Source organism: Neolamprologus multifasciatus, chromosome 18 (genome assembly GCF_963576455.1).
Source record: "Neolamprologus multifasciatus chromosome 18, fNeoMul1.2, whole genome shotgun sequence".
NCBI lineage: Eukaryota > Metazoa > Chordata > Actinopteri > Cichliformes > Cichlidae > Neolamprologus > Neolamprologus multifasciatus.
Genome location: NC_140456.1, coordinates 33,231,671 through 33,253,864, shown reverse-complemented (window position 1 = coordinate 33,253,864; position 22,194 = coordinate 33,231,671). Strand labels below are relative to the sequence as shown.

The 22,194-nt window shown below is 40.2% G+C and overlaps 1 protein-coding gene across 2 annotated transcripts in view; it reads left to right on the top strand.

Moving 5' to 3' along the window:
* pappa2 (pappalysin 2) overlaps positions 1 to 22,194 on the top strand; it is a 102,277-nt gene that overhangs the window by 11,996 nt on the left and 68,087 nt on the right. For both annotated transcript variants that reach the window (XM_085141189.1, XM_085141190.1), the window contains exons 5-10: positions 9,742 to 9,890; positions 12,635 to 12,774; positions 13,338 to 13,491; positions 14,052 to 14,244; positions 15,885 to 16,018; positions 21,618 to 21,800. In XM_085141189.1, coding sequence (XP_084997315.1) covers positions 9,742 to 9,890; positions 12,635 to 12,774; positions 13,338 to 13,491; positions 14,052 to 14,244; positions 15,885 to 16,018; positions 21,618 to 21,800 — 953 coding nt within the window. The remainder of the gene's footprint in view (positions 1 to 9,741; positions 9,891 to 12,634; positions 12,775 to 13,337; positions 13,492 to 14,051; positions 14,245 to 15,884; positions 16,019 to 21,617; positions 21,801 to 22,194) is intronic.

Sequence of the window (22,194 nt, the reverse complement as noted above, 5' to 3'; positions counted from 1 at the left end):
GCAGTGAAGTGTCCTTATTTCGCATGCTGCAGTCAGTAGCTCATAATATGGCATGAACAAATTGGGACTCTCACTTTCCCCAGTGGTCTTAGAGGGAGCTCTGTGAAGTAGAAATGGTGGGTTAAGTGGCCAAAGTACACACTTATCTTTGCTAAACAACACGAGCGGCAGCCCACTGCCTTCCATTTGGTCTGACAGTCAGGCTCACACAGCGTTCTAAATAGCTCGCATGAAGCCTCCCCATGAGGTCGTCGGCCGAAATTCTTAAAGGACTTAAAATCCAAATTTCAACCACAAGCTTCACACTGAGCCACTGGGAAACAGAACATGGGAACCAAAACTGCTTTTTAAACCATGAGACTTAGCTTTTGATGTCTGGAGCTGACAGAGTGTGACAGCTTAACACAAGCATGAATAAATGTTTTTTCAAACATTTTTTCCCCATGATATATTTCCATTTCTTTCTTTTTTTGTAGTGTAATGGACCTTTCTTTACCACTGTGGAAGTTAAGTAACTAAGTAGAGTTCCCTCTAAAAGCCTCTGTTGGTGTAATCATTATATTCTGCTCTCAGTGTAAAGCAGTTTTAAATATAAATGGGATATTTATGTAGTATGACAACATTCATGTGGATTACATTCAGTAGATCAGCAAAAAACACTGAAGTAATGGTCAATAAAAAGTCAGTTTTAAATATTACTGTTACAAGTCACTTTGCTATTTCTATGGTTTTTCAGGGAGTGTCTTGCTGTAGCCACAAACTGGTGCTACCCACTGCTGCTAGTTAGCATTCATAACCATCTCACAGACATGTGCATCTACTTTCAATGCCATTGATATTTATTTAGACTTTTTCTCTCCAACTGATTTTTCCGTGTTACATTCAATAATAACTTCTTCCAAACCATCAACGTGTCTATTAGACCCATTCCTTGTTTTGAGCTAATTAAAGGCCAATCTTCAACCTTCCTGTTATCTCAAAAACCCTTGAAACAGTAGTGGTAAAGGAGCTAATTGATCATCTGCAGAGGAATGGATTGTTTGAGGGTGTCACTCAATTTTCAGAATTCGTCACAGTACAGAAACAACATTAGTGAAGGTTACAAGTGACAATGCTTCTGTGTCCTGCTAGACTCCACTGCAGTGTTTGATACTGTTGATCATTATATTTTATCTCAGAGTTAGAGCATGCCAGGCATTAAAGTAGAGTGCTGCAGTCATTTTAATCATATCTATCTAATAGACTCTATCTATCTAATAAATATGGCAGACTTGTACATGATTCACTTAGCCTGCATTATTAGAAGGCATAGCATACATGCAGAAAACACCCAGCTTTCTGTATACACACACACACACACACACACACACTGAGCCGGGATAAGATATAAGAGGTTTCTTCCTTTTAAAAGGGAGTTTTTCCTTCCCACTGTTGCCAAGTTGTTGGTGTTTAGCTTACAATATAAAGTTCCTTGAGGCAACTGCTGTTGTGTTTTGGCACTAATCACACTACCAGTCAAAAGTTTGGACACACCTTCTCATTTAATGGACTTGTTGATCCATACTGAATACATCAAATATATGAACCAAGATAAATGGAATTATGTAGCAAAGAAAAATTTGATAAATAACTCTAAGTATGTCTTATATTTTAGATTCTTGCCGCCCTTTGCTTTGTTGACAGCTCTGCAAACCCTTGGCCTTCTCTCAGTGAGCTTAATGATGTAGTCACCTGAGATGGTTTCACTTCACAGGTGAGCCTGTCAGGCTTCATTTGTGGAGTTTCTTGCCTTCAAATGGGGTTGAGACCATCAGTTGTGTTGTGCAGAAGTCAGGTTGGTACACAGCTGACAGCCTTATTTGTCAACTGTTAGAATTCATATTATGGCAAGAACCAATCAGCTAAGTAAAGAGTAATGGAAGTCCATCATTACGTTAAGAACTGAAGGTCAGTCAGTCAGGAAAATTGTTAAAACTTTGAATGTGTCCACAAGTGCAGACGCAAAAACCATCAAGTGCTACAATGAAACGGCTCACATGAGGACGCCCCAGGAAAGGAAGACCAAGAGTCACCTCTGCTGCTGAGGATAAATTCATCCAAGTCATCAGCCTCAGAAATAACAAGTTAACATCACTTAGGATTGACACACAGAGTTCTAGTAGCAGACACATCTCTATATCAACTGTTGAGAAGAGACTGCGCGAATCAGGCCTTTATGGTCAAATAGCTGCTAAGAAACCACGACTAAGGAAAAGCAACAAGCAGAAGAGATTTGTTTGGGCCAAGAAACACAAGGAATGGACAATTAGACCAGTGGATCTTTGGTTCCACCTCATCCCAACACCATCGACATGGTTTGGGATGAGGTGGACCGCAGAGGCAAAAACGCAAACAAGTGCTCAGCATCTCTGGGAACTTCCTCAAGACAAGAAAACCATTTCAGGTGACGACCTCATCGAGAGAAGACCAAGAGTGTGCAAAGCAGTAATCAAAGCAAAAACATGTTTTGAACTATTTCACACATTTTTTTTACTACATAATTACATATGTGTTCATTCATAGTTTTGATGCCTTCAGTGAAAATCTACAATGTAAAATAGTCATGAAAATAAAGTTGTGTCCAAACTTTTGACTGGTATAAAATTGAATTGAAGTGAATTGAAGTGAACTCCCATTTTAGCCCCAGGGGCATTGGTCATGTGTTATTCCTGGAATCTTTAATTTCTGGCTTTTTGTTCTTTGTCCTGAAGAAGTGTCAGTAAACTAACTGGCAACGAAATCTGGGGTATAGACACCAGGGAAGTCTGAACTTTCCTTAATATAAAAACAGTGCCTGTGAGCAAGGTGATTAACCTTCAGCATTTTCAGCGGCCAATAGAAGAAGATATGTTTAACTGGACAACTCCCAGTGGCCAAGAGATGGAGACTAACCGTACTGTGCAGATAGCAGGTGTGCATATTTGCATCTGTACGAATGTGCAACATCCTGTCTCTGGAAAAGGACATAAGGTTAAAGGTTAAAGTTCAGTAGAAGTAAAAAAGAAAAAAGCTGGGTTGCGTGCGTGTGGTCTCATTGCTTGGCCATATGGAGGAAGCCCTTTGGGTGTGTCAAAAGTAGATGTAAATTTATGGTGTCCCGTCATGAGCTTGCTGGGATAGACTCACAGAGGAGAGGGGAAAAAATGAGGTTGGTAGTTGTAATGGTCAAATGTTCCCTATCGCAGCCTGAGCTTTCTACCCTGCAGAGAGGAGATGGACTCTAATAATAACTTTATTTATAAAGCGCTTTCAAACAAAGTGCTGTACAACTATTTGAAACTAAAAAGATAGAAAAAATAAAAGCGATACATAGCAATACAGGTAAAAGATACAATACAAGTTAAAAACAGTAAAAATGTAAAAACTAAAAGCCATAGAATTTAAACATGTAAGAATGAAGAACTGGACAGCAGAGAGCACTCCACTCGGTTGTTTTGCACCAACACAGTTTTATTCAGAGGTCTGGTCCTTGGCCTTAGTTATATAAAAAAACTCTTTGAGTTATTCTAGATTTAATATGACCATATTTATACTTAAATAAATTAACTGGGCAATTACAACATGTTTGATTTTAGTATATCTTTTAAAATACCGGTTGCAGCAGATGGCCCCGCCCCTCCCTGAGCCTGGTTCTGCTGGAGGTTTCTTCCTGTTAAAAGGGAGTTTTTCCTTCCCACTGTCACCAAAGTGCTGCTCATAGGGGGTCATATGATTGTTGGGTTTTTCTCTGTATCTATGAAGCGCCTTGAGGCGACTTTTGTTGTGATTTGGCGCTATATAAATAGAATTGAATTGAATTGGATTGAAAATTATGGATCTGGATTTGTTTTTTGTTATTTTGCTTTGCTTTCCTAAAGAAATCTTCTGCAGTTTAGATAATGAAAGCAAAACTCACCAGTGGTAAGTGTGTAATTCAGTGCATCAAGTTTACTTTTGCAGGGACTATTGCTAACATTTCTGTCTATAAGCTTCTGACCCTCCAGTAAAAACAACATGGACAGCCAATACACAAACGTCCAGGGTGTCATAAAAACTGGTCTCAGCGGAGTAACAGTAATGTAGGTCTTTTAGAAAGGTCCTGACCTCGGCATGCTGAAAATCCTTGTGTGTGAGTGGGAGCATGTGTGTGTGCATCTGTGTACCTGGATCCCAATTCAAGCTTTCTCAGGCAGGAGAGAGAATTAATGCGAGGATGACATTTTGCTGGCATTTGCAGAACACTGAAGCATTTTTATGTTTGGGATCTGGGTTTTTGATATCCCTTCACTGCAGCCCCCCCACCCCTCTCTCTCTGAGCTGTTGGCCAGGTATTCAGATTTTGGGACCCTATATGAGTGCAGCTGCTGCTGGCCAGTACAAGGCCTGAGGTTTTTGAAGCCAGCTGCTGTCACGACACAAATTTGTGGTCAAGAGCCAGTTCTAGAGCAATAGCCAGGTACGCTGGAGATTCTGGCACCGCAAAAAAGGAAAGTGAGTGCAAAAGGGGAAAAATGGAGAGAGAAAGGCAAGGATGGCGGGAGTGATGGGGTGGCGGGGGACATCATGTATATTTACGCTAAGACGAATGTCCTGGATTAGCTAACAGTCTTTGGTTAGTTAATCCTGGCCAGAGCCCTTATGTGCAAAGAGTTCCAGGCAGCTCCTCTGAAACATCCGTCACAGCCTCGTTCATGCTTAACATGCGTGTGAATTCTGTGCGTGACATGACGTTAGGTCAAGTTTGAATGTGCTTGTTTTTTATTCACTAGTAAAAGTATAAATATTTCTTAGAGCAGCAGTTCTACATGTGAATGACGTTGATTCAGTGCTGTCTCTCAGCTCAGTTAAGCTAAGCTGTCACAAGCCTCATGCATTTCTCTGCTAGTCAACTTAGGCCAGAGCATCAAACTCGCCAGTTTGCTACGTTTTTAGTTTCTGTTAGTGCACCCATCAAGCTTTTAATTCTTACAGGGGAGGCTAACTGTGAAAACGGCTGATTTTAGGTAGTGCTACATATAAAAGGAAGCTTTCAGTTCTAGAAACTAGAAAATAGTCATATGCTAAAATAGTTTAGCCATAAGATGGACATAGCCGATAGTACCAGAGAGCAGTCGTTGTCTATACATTGCTTGAAAATAACCAAACCAAAAAACACTTTTGAATCAGAGTGTAACATCAACTCAGTTAAACTTCTGGGATCTGATCAGTTAAGTATCAGAGAGCGTTGTTAATCAGTTTCAGCTGCTCTGGTGTTAATGAAATGAACAACATGTGCGCTAGTGGGGCAACAATGAAACAACCTCTAAAACAGAAATGGTTTCACAGGTGGTGGCCACTTTATTCCAGTAGAAAAACCCAATAGACTCCTCTGGGGCATTCTGTCTCGGTCCATCTGACACAAACAGGTTCTAACTGAAACTGTCCAGGAGCTTTGTGATGCTGTGGTCCAGATCTGGGTGGAGATCCCCCAGGACACCATCCGTCATCTCTTTAGAAGCATGTCCCAGTGTTGTCAGGCATGCATACAAGCACGCGGGTCCTTGCAAACTACTGAGTACTATTTCGAGTTTCTGTAATGAAATTTCAGAAAAGTGAACTAGCCTGCCGCATCGTGAACAAGATCATTTTCATTTTTCGTCAAACAATGTGGCATCTTTTCATACTGAAAACGTTACCCAGTCCATATCCGGATAGATATCAGCAGGATTATTCAAAGTGTTTCTGCTTTGACCTGGTGACCGACCGGACAGCTTTCCATATGACTGATTACAACCTGGGCTGTTTCATGCATGTGCAACACATGTGTAGGGAAATAGTCTTATATACACTCACAGCCACTCACCAGTTGTTAGCTTGGAAAATCCAAACTGTGAATGAAGTTTGCAAAAGTAAAAAGGTAATAAGGACTTAGTATGTGAAAACTAAAAACATAATATACTGTTTTATTATAATTTACTATGGTGCTGCAAAAAATAATGCTTGATCAAAACGAATGTTGGTGCCAATCTTTGACCCATCTAAGGGCCTAATTATAATAAAAGTCAAATATTACTTCAAATGTATTTTATAGAAAATATTTAAGTTTTTATTTTTTTTTCGGCTAAAAAAACAGTGCGCTCATGTAAAGAAACTGGGATTTAAAGTGTTAAAAACCCCGAAATATAATAAAAACTTGATATGAATATTTTAGGCAGGAGTAGTTTTAAAAGACTGACTCATTTAAAGTGGAAAACAATATGAATATATAATATTTTTATAGCACTTTTTGGGCCGGGACCTTCTGTGGGGAACCACAACAAAAATGCTTGTTACAGCAAAATGAATCAGACATTTAAATCGCTGTCACCCTGCTGAATATGTATGTGTAAAATCTGTAAAGAAGCTAACAGTGTCACAGTGGCTAAAGCTAAAGCTATCCAGCACTCAGAGCCAGACACAAGCCAGCATCCTCGGTATGAGCCTCTGTTGGAGCTAAACATCAAATAAGTTCCTGGAAAATAGTTTGAAGAAGTGACACATGAACAATCAGAATCAGTCAGAATACTTTAATAATCCCTTTATGTTAATTATGTGGGTTACAGTTGCTCCAAGACAATAACAGTAACAGACTAAACAAATTAAATAATACAATAAGTTTACAAAATATGAGAAATAGCTCCAATATACTTACAACTAGCTCAATTTAGATGTCAAGGATATTACAGAGGTGAAATATGTATGTACATTTAACCCCACCTGATGACGGGCGAAAATGGTCAATGTCCCGTCATCAGGTGGGGTTAAAAATATGCTGGAAAATGATGTACGTACCTGACATTTGTTTTGCTATCTAAATGTTTTGCACCGTCTTTTGTCTGGTGAGGTAAAATATGTAAGGTAAAGATGCGTGCACAGCAACTCTGTTCAGACTTACTGCAATTTGGTACGATATTGTAAAGACATTGTGAAGTTTATGAACTTCGTGACAACTGGGATAGGCTCCACCTCCTTTGTTTGTGTACTCTGTCAGTCATAGGTCTTAAAAGGAAAACTAGAATTAGCAAAAAAAAAAGGGGTAATGAGCAAATGCATTTGCACTGCACGTGCTTTTTATTGACCTTAGTTAAAAGACAAAACTGTTGAAAGGCAAGCGAGGTGCACAGTAAAGTGCGCAACACGGTAAAACGTTTGCCTGCTGCCGCCGTGACATTTTCACAGTCTGCCTTCTGCTTCCTGGGGGTTCAAAGTAACTGACTTGTCAACAGTAATATTTTGAATGGATGCACATCTACAGCTTTACATGGTAACTGCGCTGGTGCTGACTCTGCTGTTGATTCATGCTTAGCCGCAAATGTTGTTAATGCATAACCAGGGTTTTCATTTCAATCATGTAGAGCCATTTATTATTTGCCAGGTTGGCCGTAGTCTTCCACCGAGGCATCCTCTGAGTCTGAGAAGTTGAAGAGTCAACTCTTTAGTGATCAACTTTCTGTCACTTGTAATTGCATCGGCCCAGGGTGATGAATACTGCACGCAGCCTCAACTGAACTCTGCTTCAGTAATGTAGTGTGAGCAGGGTTTCCCTGAAGCATCTTAAATCTTAAACCCTATTTAGTCAGGCAAAGTGCCTGAGGAAACACATTCTTATTTACTGTACAACACATGCACTGAAGGAGGGATTGCATTAGGAGTACTTGCCAGATGTATGGTTCTTGGCTGCTGAGCAACTTTGAACCAGTTTGAAGTGCCTTACTTAATGGCAGTGGCGTGTGAGAGGATGGGGATTACTGTTTTCTCATTTCATCCATCTAGATTTATCCCAGCTGAAAGCTGATGTCTTACAGTCACAAGCTCACCTGTCTATCCTTCAGGTTCTTGGAACAATGTAAGGAGAACTAAGCCAAACCTCAGTCCTTTAATGAGCAAATATATAATGATATTTCTAATGCTTTTTAACCTTTTAAGACTTAAGCACGGTTGGGTACTGTTAATAAATGTAAACCTGCTTCTGAGCCTAATCAAAAGCATAAATGTTTTTTGACCAACTTACGAGAAGTAAAACACGAGAATTCAAATGAAGTAAATTTAGATTATGGTTTAGAATTCTCTAACAAAGTAAGCCCTACAGCTGAGATTGATCAACCACATAAAACCTGAGCTCCTGGCTCAAAACATACAACATGAAACAACAATCCATTACGTTATAATGATAAAAAAAGAAAAACACTCTGAAAGCATGGCCTGTGCGTGATGAAAAAAAAAACAAAAAATAAGACTTCACAAACAAAGTTATGCATGATTCATGCACTTACCAGAATATATTCTTATAAATATGAAGTAATCTGACCTACCTCTGTGCTAGTGCATGAGTAGACGACTCCACATGCAGTCTCAAACAGACAGATTTTTACTTTCCTTCCAGTTGCTCTAAAAAAAACAGACCTGGATAAAAGCCTAAACTGTCTGGCATGGAGGCACTGGGCAGTCACACTGCATGACTTTCAGACCCAGCAATGGTAATAGGTGAAATAACTTTCAAGCTATGAAACCAAAGGAGAAAAATGACATGTGACCTCACAGCAGCCGAGGAAAAACAACCTTAGCGTCACACATGAAAGTGTCCTAGGCTCATTTTTGTAGGCAGAGAGAGATCTGAGAGGAATATTGATGCATTTAAGTAAAGAGATACTTTACACTGACCATCTGTCTTTAAACAGATTCTAATGAGACCAATTTGCTCACCCCAATCAGGATGTACACTCATCAACGGTTCAGGGTGCTGGTGGAGTTGGGATATTTTCATGGCATACTTTTAGCCTCTTAGTATCGATTGAGGCCTGCATGAGTATTGCTGCTTTACGACCACGGTCTGCACCCAGCCCATCTTTTGATGGCTGGTTCCAGCAGGATAAAATCCACATGACAAAGATGTTCTCAACAAGGTCTGTTGAACATCACAATGATATCACTGTCTTCAAACAGCCTCCACAGTCACCAGATCGCAAACCAATACAGCACCTTTGCAGCCGACAAATCTGCAGCAACTGAGCGACGTCAATATGCATCAAAATCTCTGAGGAATGTTTCCAGCACCTTGTTAAATCTTTGTAATGAAAAACCAAGAAAGTTCTCAAGATAAATACGGACCCAAAACCATCCTAGCAAGGTGCTTGTCTCCTTGCTTGCAAAGATATTATGTGAAATTTACTTGTTTTCTTTCATGCTGTGAGTTGGGTGAGAAGAGATACCTACTGGAGATATGTTGTTAAATGTTTGTCATTTTTATGTTTACCATTTGTACATTGTTTTAAGGAATTCTTTCTGTCCTCCCCTCCCCAGATTCTCGAGGTTCTGGGTGGGGGGGCGGTAGTGTTTTTATCACAGGCACATCCTTGTGAAGGTCTGTTTGATGTTGGAAAACTTCCTCCCCTTTGTATGGCTTCACTGTGTTATCTAGGGTGAACCATCTAGGGTGTGGGGGAGACTACCCTCTTTATGACCTAGGATGTTGCCTCCTGCTTTTATGACCCTTTTGGTCAGCAGGAGAACACACACACACACACATTCTCACATAACACACACACACACACACACACACACACACACACACACTTACTTCACCGGTCAGAGGTCATACTGTTATGGATGATAGGTGTGCATTTAGCTTTTTCGGCTACTAAATCACTCTTTGAACTCCAAAACATTCTGATGTTTGCATGTTTTCTCTTCTTTAAACATATACAGGGCTTATATAAGTGTGAAAGAACTAAAGGAGGAACTACAGCTGAGCGGCACAGACACACTCAATGTCTTCTTTGCAAGCAACTCAATGCGTGAAGAGCTGGCAGGAGCTGCGACCTGGCCGTGGGCAAAGGAAGCTCTTACACACCAAGGTGAGTGGATTTATATTGAGTTTTACTAATGCGACATATTTTGTTTTTCATGCCTTCTCTGTCTGTCATCTATTTTCTAACTTTCTGTTTGTGCCTCTCACCCCGTCTGCTTTTCTCTTTAGCTGTAGCTTTGCCCTTTCTCTCCATGCTTTGTTTAGGGTCAGGGGTCCTTTCAAATTACATGGGAAGAGCAGCTGGAGCTGGTAGAGGTTTTCCTGACACATTACACTCCCTCTTTTTTCTTTCAAATCTTTATTCCTCTTTCCACTGGAAGGATAATCAACCCAACAACCACCAAACAAACAAACAAATAGCAGTGTGGGTACCATTGTTGCCAGCCATGCCTACTTAACAGCTGCTCTTTATTAATTTGTACTTCTCTTTACACAATAGTAAATTGACTCAAAAGCAGTTTACATGGAATGAATACATCTTGATGAAGTGGTTATGATATAAATATTAGGTAAATATTAGATATATAAAATATATTCCCAGTTCAAAAATGAAAGTCGAGTTATTTCTAACATAATGTAACATGTTAATAAAATCATCAACTGATATAAACAATAATGAAGTAGTACTAGGGTTAAATTGTAAATCAGTATCATCTGATGATCTTTATTGTGTGCATGCTGCACGGGTGCTTCGACTCCTCTCTCCACCGTCTGTGTTTGAAACACATTTCACCTGTGCAGCCGTCAAAATATGTCAGAAAATATGGAAAAGCTACGTCTAATGGCAATTTTGGCCAGGTCATTGGAGGAAGATGCACAGAATTCATTAGAATAAATATGGATATTAAATTTTTAGATTTTTATATTTTTCTTTCTTTCTTTTCTTTCAAAGGTCTTTTTATTAGACAAAGGTTCCAATACAATGTATACAATAACACAAAATGCTTCAGAATATTCCAAAATTTCAATCTCGTTCCCACCCTAACCCTTAAAACAACAAATAATTGGCAGCCTGCTGCTCAAATAATATATTTTTAGATTTTGATGTGGTTTTTCGTAATATTATAGCATAGAGTGTGTCAAGGACCCAAAATGCAGGCGCTCAGACTCAAGGTGTTAACTCAAAGTCACAGCTTTATTGGCTGGCAGGAAAAACATACAAACTAAACTAAACTAAACTGGGAAACAACAAACTAAAACTCACAGGGAGATCAACACAGCAAGAAGGGCGACGCGACACTGACTCGGAGAAACACAGGGTTTAAATACACTGGGAAGTAACGAGGGGAATGAGACACAGAAGGAGGGCACAGCTGGGAGAAATCAGAACTGACGAGACAAGGAAAGAAGGATGCATTCACATAAGACATGGACCTTCAAAGTAAAACAGGAAGTACGACATAGAGATGCGAACTTGACACGGTGGAGACAGCAACTAAGAAACACAGAGACAAACCATAAGGTAGAGGACTCTAAGAACGAAAGACACAGAGGTAAACTCAAACATGCAGACACAGACTTACACAGAGAAACATGAAGGGCAAGGGATCGAAACTAGAAACCATAGAATAACTCACACAAGTACAATAATACAAAAATCACAAAGAACTAAACATGCTGGGTCAGGGGACCCAGGACCCTGACAGTGTGAGCTGGTTATTGAGACGTCATAAACATAACAGGTTCAATTCAAGTCTCATGTTCGTCATTAACCATCAGTTTGACTGGCAAATAATATTACACGACTCACTCGAAGCAAAACAAATGCATTCCTTAAAAAAATCAAAAAATTAAAAATCTCAGTTTGACCAGCAGAAAATCAATAAAGTGTATTTATCACTGCTCATTCCCCATCTCAGCCTTCTGTTTTTCCCTTTCTCAGCCATATTTGTTTGGAGTTGTTTAATGTTGGGTGATATTCGCTGAAGTAAAGGACAAAGTAAAGAAAGGAACGTGCACACTATCCGGCTTTGGGACTAATGAACACAGTCAAATCCATTTTTTATCTGATGTTTCGTATCAAAGGGAATACAGTATGTTGCTGTTGCTGAGGAAAAAAACACTTTATGGTGTCATTACTCTGTGGTTATTAATTGTATTAAAATATTAAGTATTGCATTGATACTAATGGTCAAAGCTACAATTATATTTTTGAATTAAAGCGGCAAATTAAGTTCAGACATTTATTTCAGCTGCGCGGCATCTGTCTCTGTTTAAACCAACAAGTTGGAGGATGACAAATTGTCTCTGAAAGCCCTGCTGTTTAGTGTCTACGTGTTTAATGTCTTCATTGCTTAATGTCTTTAGCCAGTGTTTCTAATTAGAAAACCAATAACCCATGTCTGCTGTTAATCCTGTGATTATAAGGATGCTGCAAAAAAATCTGCCTCCCACTTAGTTGGCTTTTGTTTTTTGGAGTTCCCAAATTGTGTCTGTTGTCTTTTTAAACCGTTATCTCTCGCATGCTTTGTTAGTGGTTTCAGATATTTATGTAGCCTTCATTTTTTTCCATTTAACCCCCACCGTGACATTTCCCAGCCGTAACCCAACTTTTATCAAACGTAACAATTTTTATTGTCTGTCACATGGATACTGAACCACAGTTACAATCAGAGATCACAAATCACTACATCCTGTCAGAGTGGGTAATCGCAAATCATTTTTCTCTCTTTTCACGTCGCCACTTAAACAACATTGTATTTTCTATCTGGCTGGCTTTTCAAGAACCACAGCTTCCTAGACGGTAATAATGTTGTAACCAATACTGCGATTTTTACTGCTTATATCCAGGCGGGATGGTCCTGAATCCCTCCTACTTTGGCACCACGGGCCACTCCAACACAATGATCCATGAGATGGGACACATATTTGGACTGTACCATGTCTTCAAGGGCGTGAGTGAACGGGACTCCTGTGATGATCCGTGTCAGGTAGGACTTTTAAATTCTGCTATTTGTGATAATTCTAATTTATGGAATTATTTCTGATTGGAAAAACCTACATAAGTAATAAACTAATAATAGCATCTTTAAATGTGTTTGTTGAGTCTGTGCTTCCACAGGCCCCGCTAGTTTAGAAAATTATTCTCGTGAAGGTCGAAGACGAGACAGAACATCTTCAACCGGTCTTTGACTCGCTGGCGAGGGAAGGCTAGTCGGAACCAGGCCCGTGGAGCTTAACGCTCCTCACCTGTCTCCAGCCCAACTTCTTCAAAGAGCAGCTCTCCTCGTAGCCTTTTATTCCCATGACAGTTACAGTTTACACAACAAAAGCACCTCCCCTGGGGGTGCGTTTGTGTGACCTCCTGCTCACCAAAAGGATCATAAAATCAGGAAGCGTACCACACAACAAACAGATCTTTCAGATAGGATGTGCCTATAATAAAACCTTCTCAGCTCCCCCAGCACCAGAGTAGCTGGAGAGGAGGTCAGAGACAAAGGAATGTCTTTGATCCTGCTGCTCTTACCATGCATACCATCCATATTTTGTGCAGGAGACCACCCCATCCATGGAGACAGGTGATCTGTGTGCTGACACTGCCCCAACACCTAAATCCAAAGCCTGCCATGACCCCGGAGCCGTCAACGATACATGTGGCGTCACCACCTACCTGAACACTCCTTACAGCAATTACATGAGTTACACAGGTGAAACAGAAATGCTCTTACTTTAATGCTCAAAAGAAATGATCTCAGGTGTTACAATGTATATGTAATATATACAGTAATGTTATTAACAGTATGGCAGTTAAAAGTGCATTACTGAGAATTACCATCCACTCTGAAGTAAAGTATAATCAATCAATCAATCAATCAATCAATGTGAGTGTGTTTTACATAGAACTGAGAAATTATGTTCGCTAAGGTTGAAACAAGGTTGAAACAAGGTTGAAACAAGGTTGAAACAATTATGTTATGGTTTAGTCATTTCTGTCCATATTCTCAAGCTGTTACCACCCAGTGTATTTAAAAATCCAACGAAAGCTTATTAACCTGTTAAGCCCCCAGTGGTTTTCTGATCTCTGTGATCTCCTCCCTTTGCGCCCATCTTCTGGTGCGTGGGTGCTTAAGAGGTTAAGGACTGGCATGTGTAATTGCGTCTCCTCTGATGTAATTATTTCTAGCCATGTGTTTAGTACTTCGGTTATTTAAAGGCTAGTGTGTTAATTTGACCCTCAAAGATTTTCTGGATTCTTCTGTCTTCACAGATGATAACTGCACCAACCATTTCACTCCGAACCAAGTGGCCAGGATGCACTGCTATCTAGACTTGGTCTACCAGAAGTGGCTGATGGACCGTCAACCTGCCCCCATCCCACTGGCCCCCATAGTGACTGACCAGAGCGCAGATTCTGTCTCGATTTATTGGCTCCCACCTATCAGGGGGTCACTTTATCAAAGGTATGATTGCATGAGTTCTTTTGTTTCTATCCATTCAAAGCTGTTTTTAACCATCCATACATGTCTGGTTGTCCAAGAGGCAGCGTAAATCCTGGGCAGGTCTCTTGCAGGGTTAAAACTATTAACAAAGAACTGCAATTTTCATCACTTGTGCACATAAATCACTCTATGAACACTCCAATTTATAAAATGTGCATAATTTAACTGCATTAGTGAGCCATGAGCACATTGCTTCCACCGGACAAGTCTCTTTATATGTCATGTACGGTGATTAAAAATGTTCTGGATGCAATCAAAACCAGGCATTGGAGTTATATTTGATTACACTTTCCAGTAATTGTTTTATTGGTCTTTCTTATTTTGTATTCACCACTGCACTGAGAGCATCTGGACGAAAACACCTGTGGAGAAATTGGAATAAACAACTCACAAGTGTGAAGTGTATTATGGAGTTCTCAGCTGGTGGTATCACCAGATGTGGGCAAAAGAAAGCTGGCATTTCAGCCTTGGAGAGTTTGAAATTTCATACGCCTTGTTGACTTACTGCAGTGCATGTAGGTACTAGTGTGACTGTGCCTGAAATAACCTCCTCCACAGGTCAAACTAGTGGTCACTTTGTGTTTGCGAACTATGTTTAACCCTTTAAAACCGATCGGAGCGGGCACACTCTGTTTTGCGTAACTATTTTTAAATCCCGGTAGCTCTGCAACCACGTAAGCTAGCGCAATAATTTTTTTTGCATATGAAACTGGAGGAGTTGTACTTACATCTTATGCCATCAGCTTGTCCTCGGTCACAGTTTCCTTCCACATATAGCTTTGCAAAAACTGCATAAAAAGCACTTGCAGCAACAAAAACATAATATTCCAGAAACATGCTTTGCCGATCCGATCAGCTGTTTGTAACACTTCCTACGTCCATCAGCACGAACTATCGCATGTCCGCCATTACCTGCCCGAAACTGGAAGTGACGTCATTTTCGCGGAAATGTAGTTTTTTACCATCCGGGCCTCATGAGCCTATACTGGTGTTTTTAAAAGTTATCTTTGACTTTATGACTTTCTGTGTCGTTTCTGGGATGCTTAGGACTCATATTGCACTGCTGGAAATAGTTTATTTTGATGCATATGCTGCTTTTTTGCAAGTTTGCACTATAATATTTATTTTCGTTTTTCCTGCAGTATATAAAAATTGGTGTATTTCAAAAATAAAACTATGAAGACACTCAAAATAAATTTCCTGTGGTGGGAAACTATTTTGTGCAACTTTTTTGTATTTACAGTTTTGAGGGATAAGCCTCTTAAATTTCTCTAACTAGAAATATATGTTAAAAAAGCAAAAACGATTTTCAGTTTTTTTGTAGTTTATTGCACTTTTTTGCAATTTATGTTGTTACTATGCACTTAATGCAGACATATTATTAAAATCTGGGCTATAATGGTTGTATTGATGTATAGCAACTTGAAATGCTCCCAAAAATGGCTCCACAGCATGTAAACATATAATATAAGCTCTGGCAGACTTGGTTCTATGGTAGGTCTTAAAGGGTTAATTTTCTTGTGTGTCAGTTTCAGCTTTCTTGTTTTGTTTATATAGAATAAAAATGCCATATTTAGTGGACCTGTTTCCTTTCGCCTCAGCTCCTCATTGCGTGTATCTGAGATCAATTGTGGTGATTGTGAGAAAGATGGCATCTTCCACCAGTATGCTTATGAGGCTTCCTCAACTCGCCTGTGTGACACATCAGGCTACTGGACACCTGACGAAGCAACAGGTCAGTCAAAAAAAGCTTTTTGTGATTTTCTGCACAAAAGGATCGAATTTCCTTTTTTTATATCTGCATATTGAAAACAAGCTGGATCTCAGAGATAATAAATGGTTCAGAATTGTAGACTTTTACTTTTGTTGTTAACAGCTGCACACAGAAATATATAAATCCTTTTCTTTAGGTCAGTTTGAATATAAACACTAGTGAATATGAGACTTTGCTGAAGCCTCGTGTAAAGTTTTTGGTAATAAAAAAATTGCAGGTTAACTGAGGAATATATTTATGTTACACATCAATCCGCACGTTCACCAAGCTGAATATACGCCAAATACATTTTTGGCGTATATTCAGCCCCCCCTTTACCCCCAGACGCACACACAGAAACACACACATCTGTAACTTTTAGGTGCGTGCGAGGCTAATGGCTGCTGGAAAAAGAAAAAGCAAAAAAAATCATTAAATGATAATTACCTCAGCTACAGACCTCTCTGTGTCTGTCTTGTTTTAGCCAAAGCGAGAGCGAGGATTATTAACGTAAGCGTCTACTCTGGGTAATGTTTTGGTGCTCTTCAAACATTCAACCTCCGTCATAAACCAAAGAAAGTGCATCTTGTAGCCCTGTACATTGAAACATTAGCTTCCTGCAAGCACATGGTCCTTGTTATTCCAATCATAAATCCTCGAGAAGCACGATTTCCTTTGACATGATGTATAGGGTGTGGAGGAAAGAAACAAGAAGGAATATAAGGAAACAAGAAAGCAAAGTGAATGAAAACGACGAGAAAGAAAAAAGGCAAATACTGAAAGAGCAAATGCATGAACACAATAACACTTTTCCATCTCTTTCATGAAAACTCTGACCAGATATGTGGAAATCCTCTGCTGGAATTTATGCTTTGAAAACAAGCGGCTAGGAAGAACAGGGGGATTACTGCTCCCGCATTCGCTGCGGGACCATAATGATGATAAAGGGTCAATTACAGTCTTACTCTAAACAGTGGTATGTGCACAGCTGAGGAGACAGCCAGTCTGCTGGCTTCCCTTGCTCCCTTTTCACTCTGTCCCACAGATGTGTGGGTCACTTTGTCAGCCAACGGAGATGGGCAATAACATATTCAGTGTTGAGAGGCAGAGGGGAAGTTGGACAAACTCGTTGCGGACACCATAGCTGGCAACCCAAAACACAAGTTTAAAGGCAAAAACACTATTGGCTCAAATTGTTGGCAAAAGTGACCAAGTACATCTCAGAACGCTTCCTGTGCCAGTATTGACTGGTTTAAGTCCATTTTCAGGCTGAGGGAAAACATGGAATTGTTTGGAAGCATGCACCGCCGCTGTCAGAGATTAAACTGCTTAATGTGCTTAATACAGAGTTTTATTTCAAAATGAGAAGGTGTAAAGTTTGCTTTTAAGGCTGCCTCGTGTTAACTGTGCTGTCGAGATCAGAAAAAAAGATGGATGTTTGAAGTTCTGTAAAAAATCTTTTCACACGGTAGAAATGTGCAAGGAAAAAAAAGCTATGTCAAGAAATAATAGGGATCTAAAAATAATAACCGAGTGCACAAATGTCTTGATGCATGTTTAATCATCCAGGTAAGTAAATCCCCGAAAGTTGATTCTGTTCATCTGGACGAAGCGTCTTCAGTGGGAGAAACTTTTTGTCACTCATCCAGGTGACTTCTTCAGTCTCAGCTGACTGCAGGTTTCCCCAATCTTATAAACAGAACATTTGCATAATGACTGAAACCAGCACCACTGAAGTAACAATGGGCTGTGAGGTCAGTTCCTTAATCATAATTATGCAAATTATCATGACCATTGATCAAAACCCACTGATCAAAGCCCACTGATCAATAACCATGAGTACCATTCACAGAGAGTTGGGGAATGGCTGCAATCCACAGCATGTAAGATGGTGACAGATGTACCCTTAGGCCCCCTCCTCAATTCAGAGATGGTCTTTCCCTTTTCACGTAAATGGCCTCCTTGACTCCGCCCTCAAACCAGCGTTCCTCCCTGTCCAGGATGTTACATCCTCATCATTGAAAGAGTGTCCACTGGCCTGTAGGTGTGAATAGACTGCAGAGTCCTGGCCTGACGAGGTAGCTCTTCTGTGTTGTGCCATCCTCTTCGCCAGAGGTTGTTTGGTTTCCCCGATGTATAAATCCTGACAATCCTCCTGCACTTAACAGCGTACACTATGTTACTCTGTTTGTGTCGGGGACCCGATCCTTGGGGTGGACCAATTTTTGGCGCAGCGTGTTTTGGGGTTTGAAAGCCACAGAGACCCGGTGTTTCATTGTGCAAATGTTGGTGAAACTGCAGTCAGCTGAGACTGAAGAAGTCACTTAGATAAGTGATGAAACGTTTCTTCTGCTACATCCAAATGAACAGAATCAACCTTCTGCACATTTTCTTTGTTTATTGAGAAGAAAATATCTAGTTACAAACATACTATTTGTAAAGGGCGAAAGGTTTTCTACCCATTCTGCTTCAAAGTGGTTTATTAGCTGAATGCTTACATTCAATTATGTATTCCCGTTAAAGCTGCTAGCGTGAGAGAAGAACAGATGAGTGAGAGGAAGCCTTTAGGAAGGAAAACCAAAAAACAAGTAGTCTGAAGGAAAGAGTGGAGCCGTTGGATGGTAATTCTATCTGGGTTTGTCAACATGACAGACAGTCTTTGCTCATTTCATTTACTCAGTCAGTCAGTGGAAAACTAAATAGATGCTAACTGCATCAAAAGCTTAAAAGGCTTCTCAGGTAATGCTCATCCTGTATCAAAATGTAGTAGTTTCATATTCTCTTCTTTAACGCTTATCACAAGCTGTTTATTGAAGCGGTTTCCATGGTAAGTACACCTGTTCCACACGGGCAGCAGCTCCACTTCTCTCTTAGCATTAAAGATGGTTCCCATTTGCTTACTTTTACTCTGGGCTGTACGATTATAATAAAGTCGTATGTTGGTAGCTTGGAAAATGTGGTAAGCCCCCAAAAATGTCCATTTCCATTTTATGGGTCTTTACACACTCATTTAGAGACCAATCTTCGCATTAATTGTCCTTCTGACTGTGCTTCGACATGGTTAATCATAGTGGGTGTGAAATATGTAACACCTCTTTAGCGTGTTGATTTTATTTGGATTTCACCTGAGACAGCTCATAAGAATTGTGCCATACTGTGATTCCATTGTGCTAATCACTAACGCGCTAACAATTAACAACTCATTGCGCCTGCTGTAATGATGTTACTTCCTGCGTTCTTGAATGAACGCCATCTTTAAGTGAATGGTTGTAACTTTGTCAGCAGGAAAATTCCACTTTCCGTTCCAAAAGAAAGTCAGCTTGCTTGTAGTTTTTAGAAGTAACACTGGGAAATGTATTTTCAGTTACTTATAAATAGAGATGAAGACACCATATTGAGGAAAAGGCAGGACTCAACAAAACTAAATTAAAATCACTGCTATGTTAATCAGAGTAGATTAATCTGCTTCTTTTGGACAGTTTGATCTGATTTGCTTGACAATGACATTTCACTGGTAGCATTACCTAAACATCAAATTTACCCACTATAACAGCAGTCTCCAACCTGTTTTGCTCCACGGACCGGTTCATGCCCGACAATATTTTCACGGCATTTAGGCAAAATTAATATTTTCAGGGCATGAAGGTCTCATGTGAGGTGCATGTGAGTGTTGTAATAATATGATGCCTGTGAATGGTTGTATAAATATAAAAAGCAGACTGTGTTGAAACTAGAGGATCGTAAGGGATTATGTGTTTACTGGTAATATTCCTCAGCGATCACTTTAAAATGCATCCACTTGAATTATTTCAAAAACCTAATCTGATCTCAAGTATTATTATATCGACTAGAGCTTAATCTGCAGAAGGGAGATAAGAGTTGCTTTTGAAACAACCGAACAGTATGTCTGTTTCCTTTTTTATGTTGCTTCTAATGTGGCAGCAGAAGAAGAAACTTAACATGCACACCACTTAGGGCTGCTCAATTAATCGAATTTTAATCACGATTACGATCTGGGATTTCAACGATCATTAAGAATGACTGAGCCGATTATTAGCCCCTCCCTCGTGCTTTACTCTCGCGCTGCTCCGTGTGGCAAATCGAGCGCACCTCTCTGCATTTCGAACACGTGTCACAACAATTAAGAGCAGCGGTCTCCAACCTTTTTTGCACCACGGACCGGTTTATGCCCGACAATATTTTCACGGACCGGCCTTTAAGGTGTCGCAGATAAATACAACAAAATAAAACTAGTACCGGTACCGAAAAAAAGAAGATTTATTCATAACACACGTGAAAAGACCCAGGAAAACCGAGTTAACGATAAAAACGATAACAAAATAACGCTGAAAACCGATAAAAACCCTGAAAACTATACATTTCACACCTGAGCCTCAACTCTCGCGGCCCGGTACCAAACGACTCACGGACCGGTACCGGTCCGAGGCCCGGGGGTTGGGGACCGCTGCACTATAGTATATCTGACAGGTTTGTCTCTACTTCAAACCAACAGGAAGAACACTGACAGATTCCCATTTCAATGTCATCCCAGCTTATGTTGATCTAATGTTGCTAGCTACTACACATAATGTTAATAATTTAATTCCCTAAAGCTATATAGATATTGATAATCCTGGTACCCTTGGCAGTGTTTATAGTAAGTTCAATCCAGATTGATCAATGCATCCAGGAGGAGTTAGAGGACAGGCTTACATGCATATGCAGTGATCATTGTAGTAAGATGTAGCTGAACAGGTTTGCTTCAGCTTTCTGGGTAAGGCAGCGAGTTCCATAACTGAGGGCCCCGGGGTGCAAAGTCCATTTATCTTTAGAGAATCAGGTACAAGCCCCTCTGTCTCCCTTTCACCCTCTCTCCCTCCCTGTAGGCAGAACCCAGACTAATCAAGGCTGAAAGGCACTAAAATCTTAAAAATCAATTTTTGAAACTCACAGATTGCCAGTGGCTGGTGTAATCTGGTCACTTCTCTTTGGAAGTGTTAAAAGCCTGGCTGCAGTGTTGTTGACAGTCTCTGGATGTTTCTCTGCTGCGGCAGAAAAAGTATGGAGGACTTTGTGACAGACAGACACAGAAATACACAAAGAACTTCATCACTGTTGCAGTTTGTGTCTTTGTTGATTGGTTCAGTGTAACAGCCTCATTTTACATGTATAAATTCCCTCATTTGCAGAAGCATGCATGCAATGTATCCCTAGAAATATGCTCTGTCTGGATCTTTGTGCTGCTGTCCAGTTTGCCAGTGAGACACACACCCTTTTTTTGCAACCACAGTCCTTCACTGAAGGTAAATAGAAATTCAGTTTATTTAAGTGTGAGTATGGGTCTAAAAAATCTATTTTTTAACTCAGACACTCAGTCTATTGAGTCTCCAAGGTGTACTTTTGTATTTTCTGGAGTCAACTGAATGCTCATTACACTGTTTCTAATCTCATCATATATCAGTTTGGATTAATTCCTGCATACATGGGTTGTTCTGTGCTTTAGAGTAAAATGAATGAAGTCATTGGGAACACTTGTAACACAACAGCACCAACATGTGTGTCTGTGTGATGTCGTCAACAGGACCGCCTGATGTGGAACAGCCATGTGATCCCAGTCTCCAAGCGTGGAGTCCTGAGTTTAGCCTGTATGACACCAACGTGACGTCACCATGTCCGGACACAGAGGGCTGCACCCTCACACTGAGGTTCCTGCACCCCATTGTTCCACACGCCCTTACGCTCTGGGTCACGTATATCTCTGCGAGTAAGTGTCACTCCATAATAAATACTCGTCAGTTCTGAATAATAGGCAATAATAGGTGGGGAAATTCATTATTTGATCCCCTGCTGAAATTGTACGTTTTGCTCACTTACAAAGAAGTAGACAGTGTTGGGTAGTTTTGATACTTTTATGATAGACAGAATATCAACCAAAAATCCAGAAAAAAGACCACTTAACATAAAATGTATGAATTGATAGACTGAAATAAGACATTTAGTACTTGGTAGAAAAAGCCTTGTTGGCAAGCACAGCAGTAAGGCTTTTGTTGTAGTTGGTCACCAGATTTGCGCAGATCTCAGGAGGGATTTCAGCAGACCTCTCTTTGCAGAAACTCTTTAGATTTCTTGGCTGCCACTTGGCAATTTGAAGCTTCAGC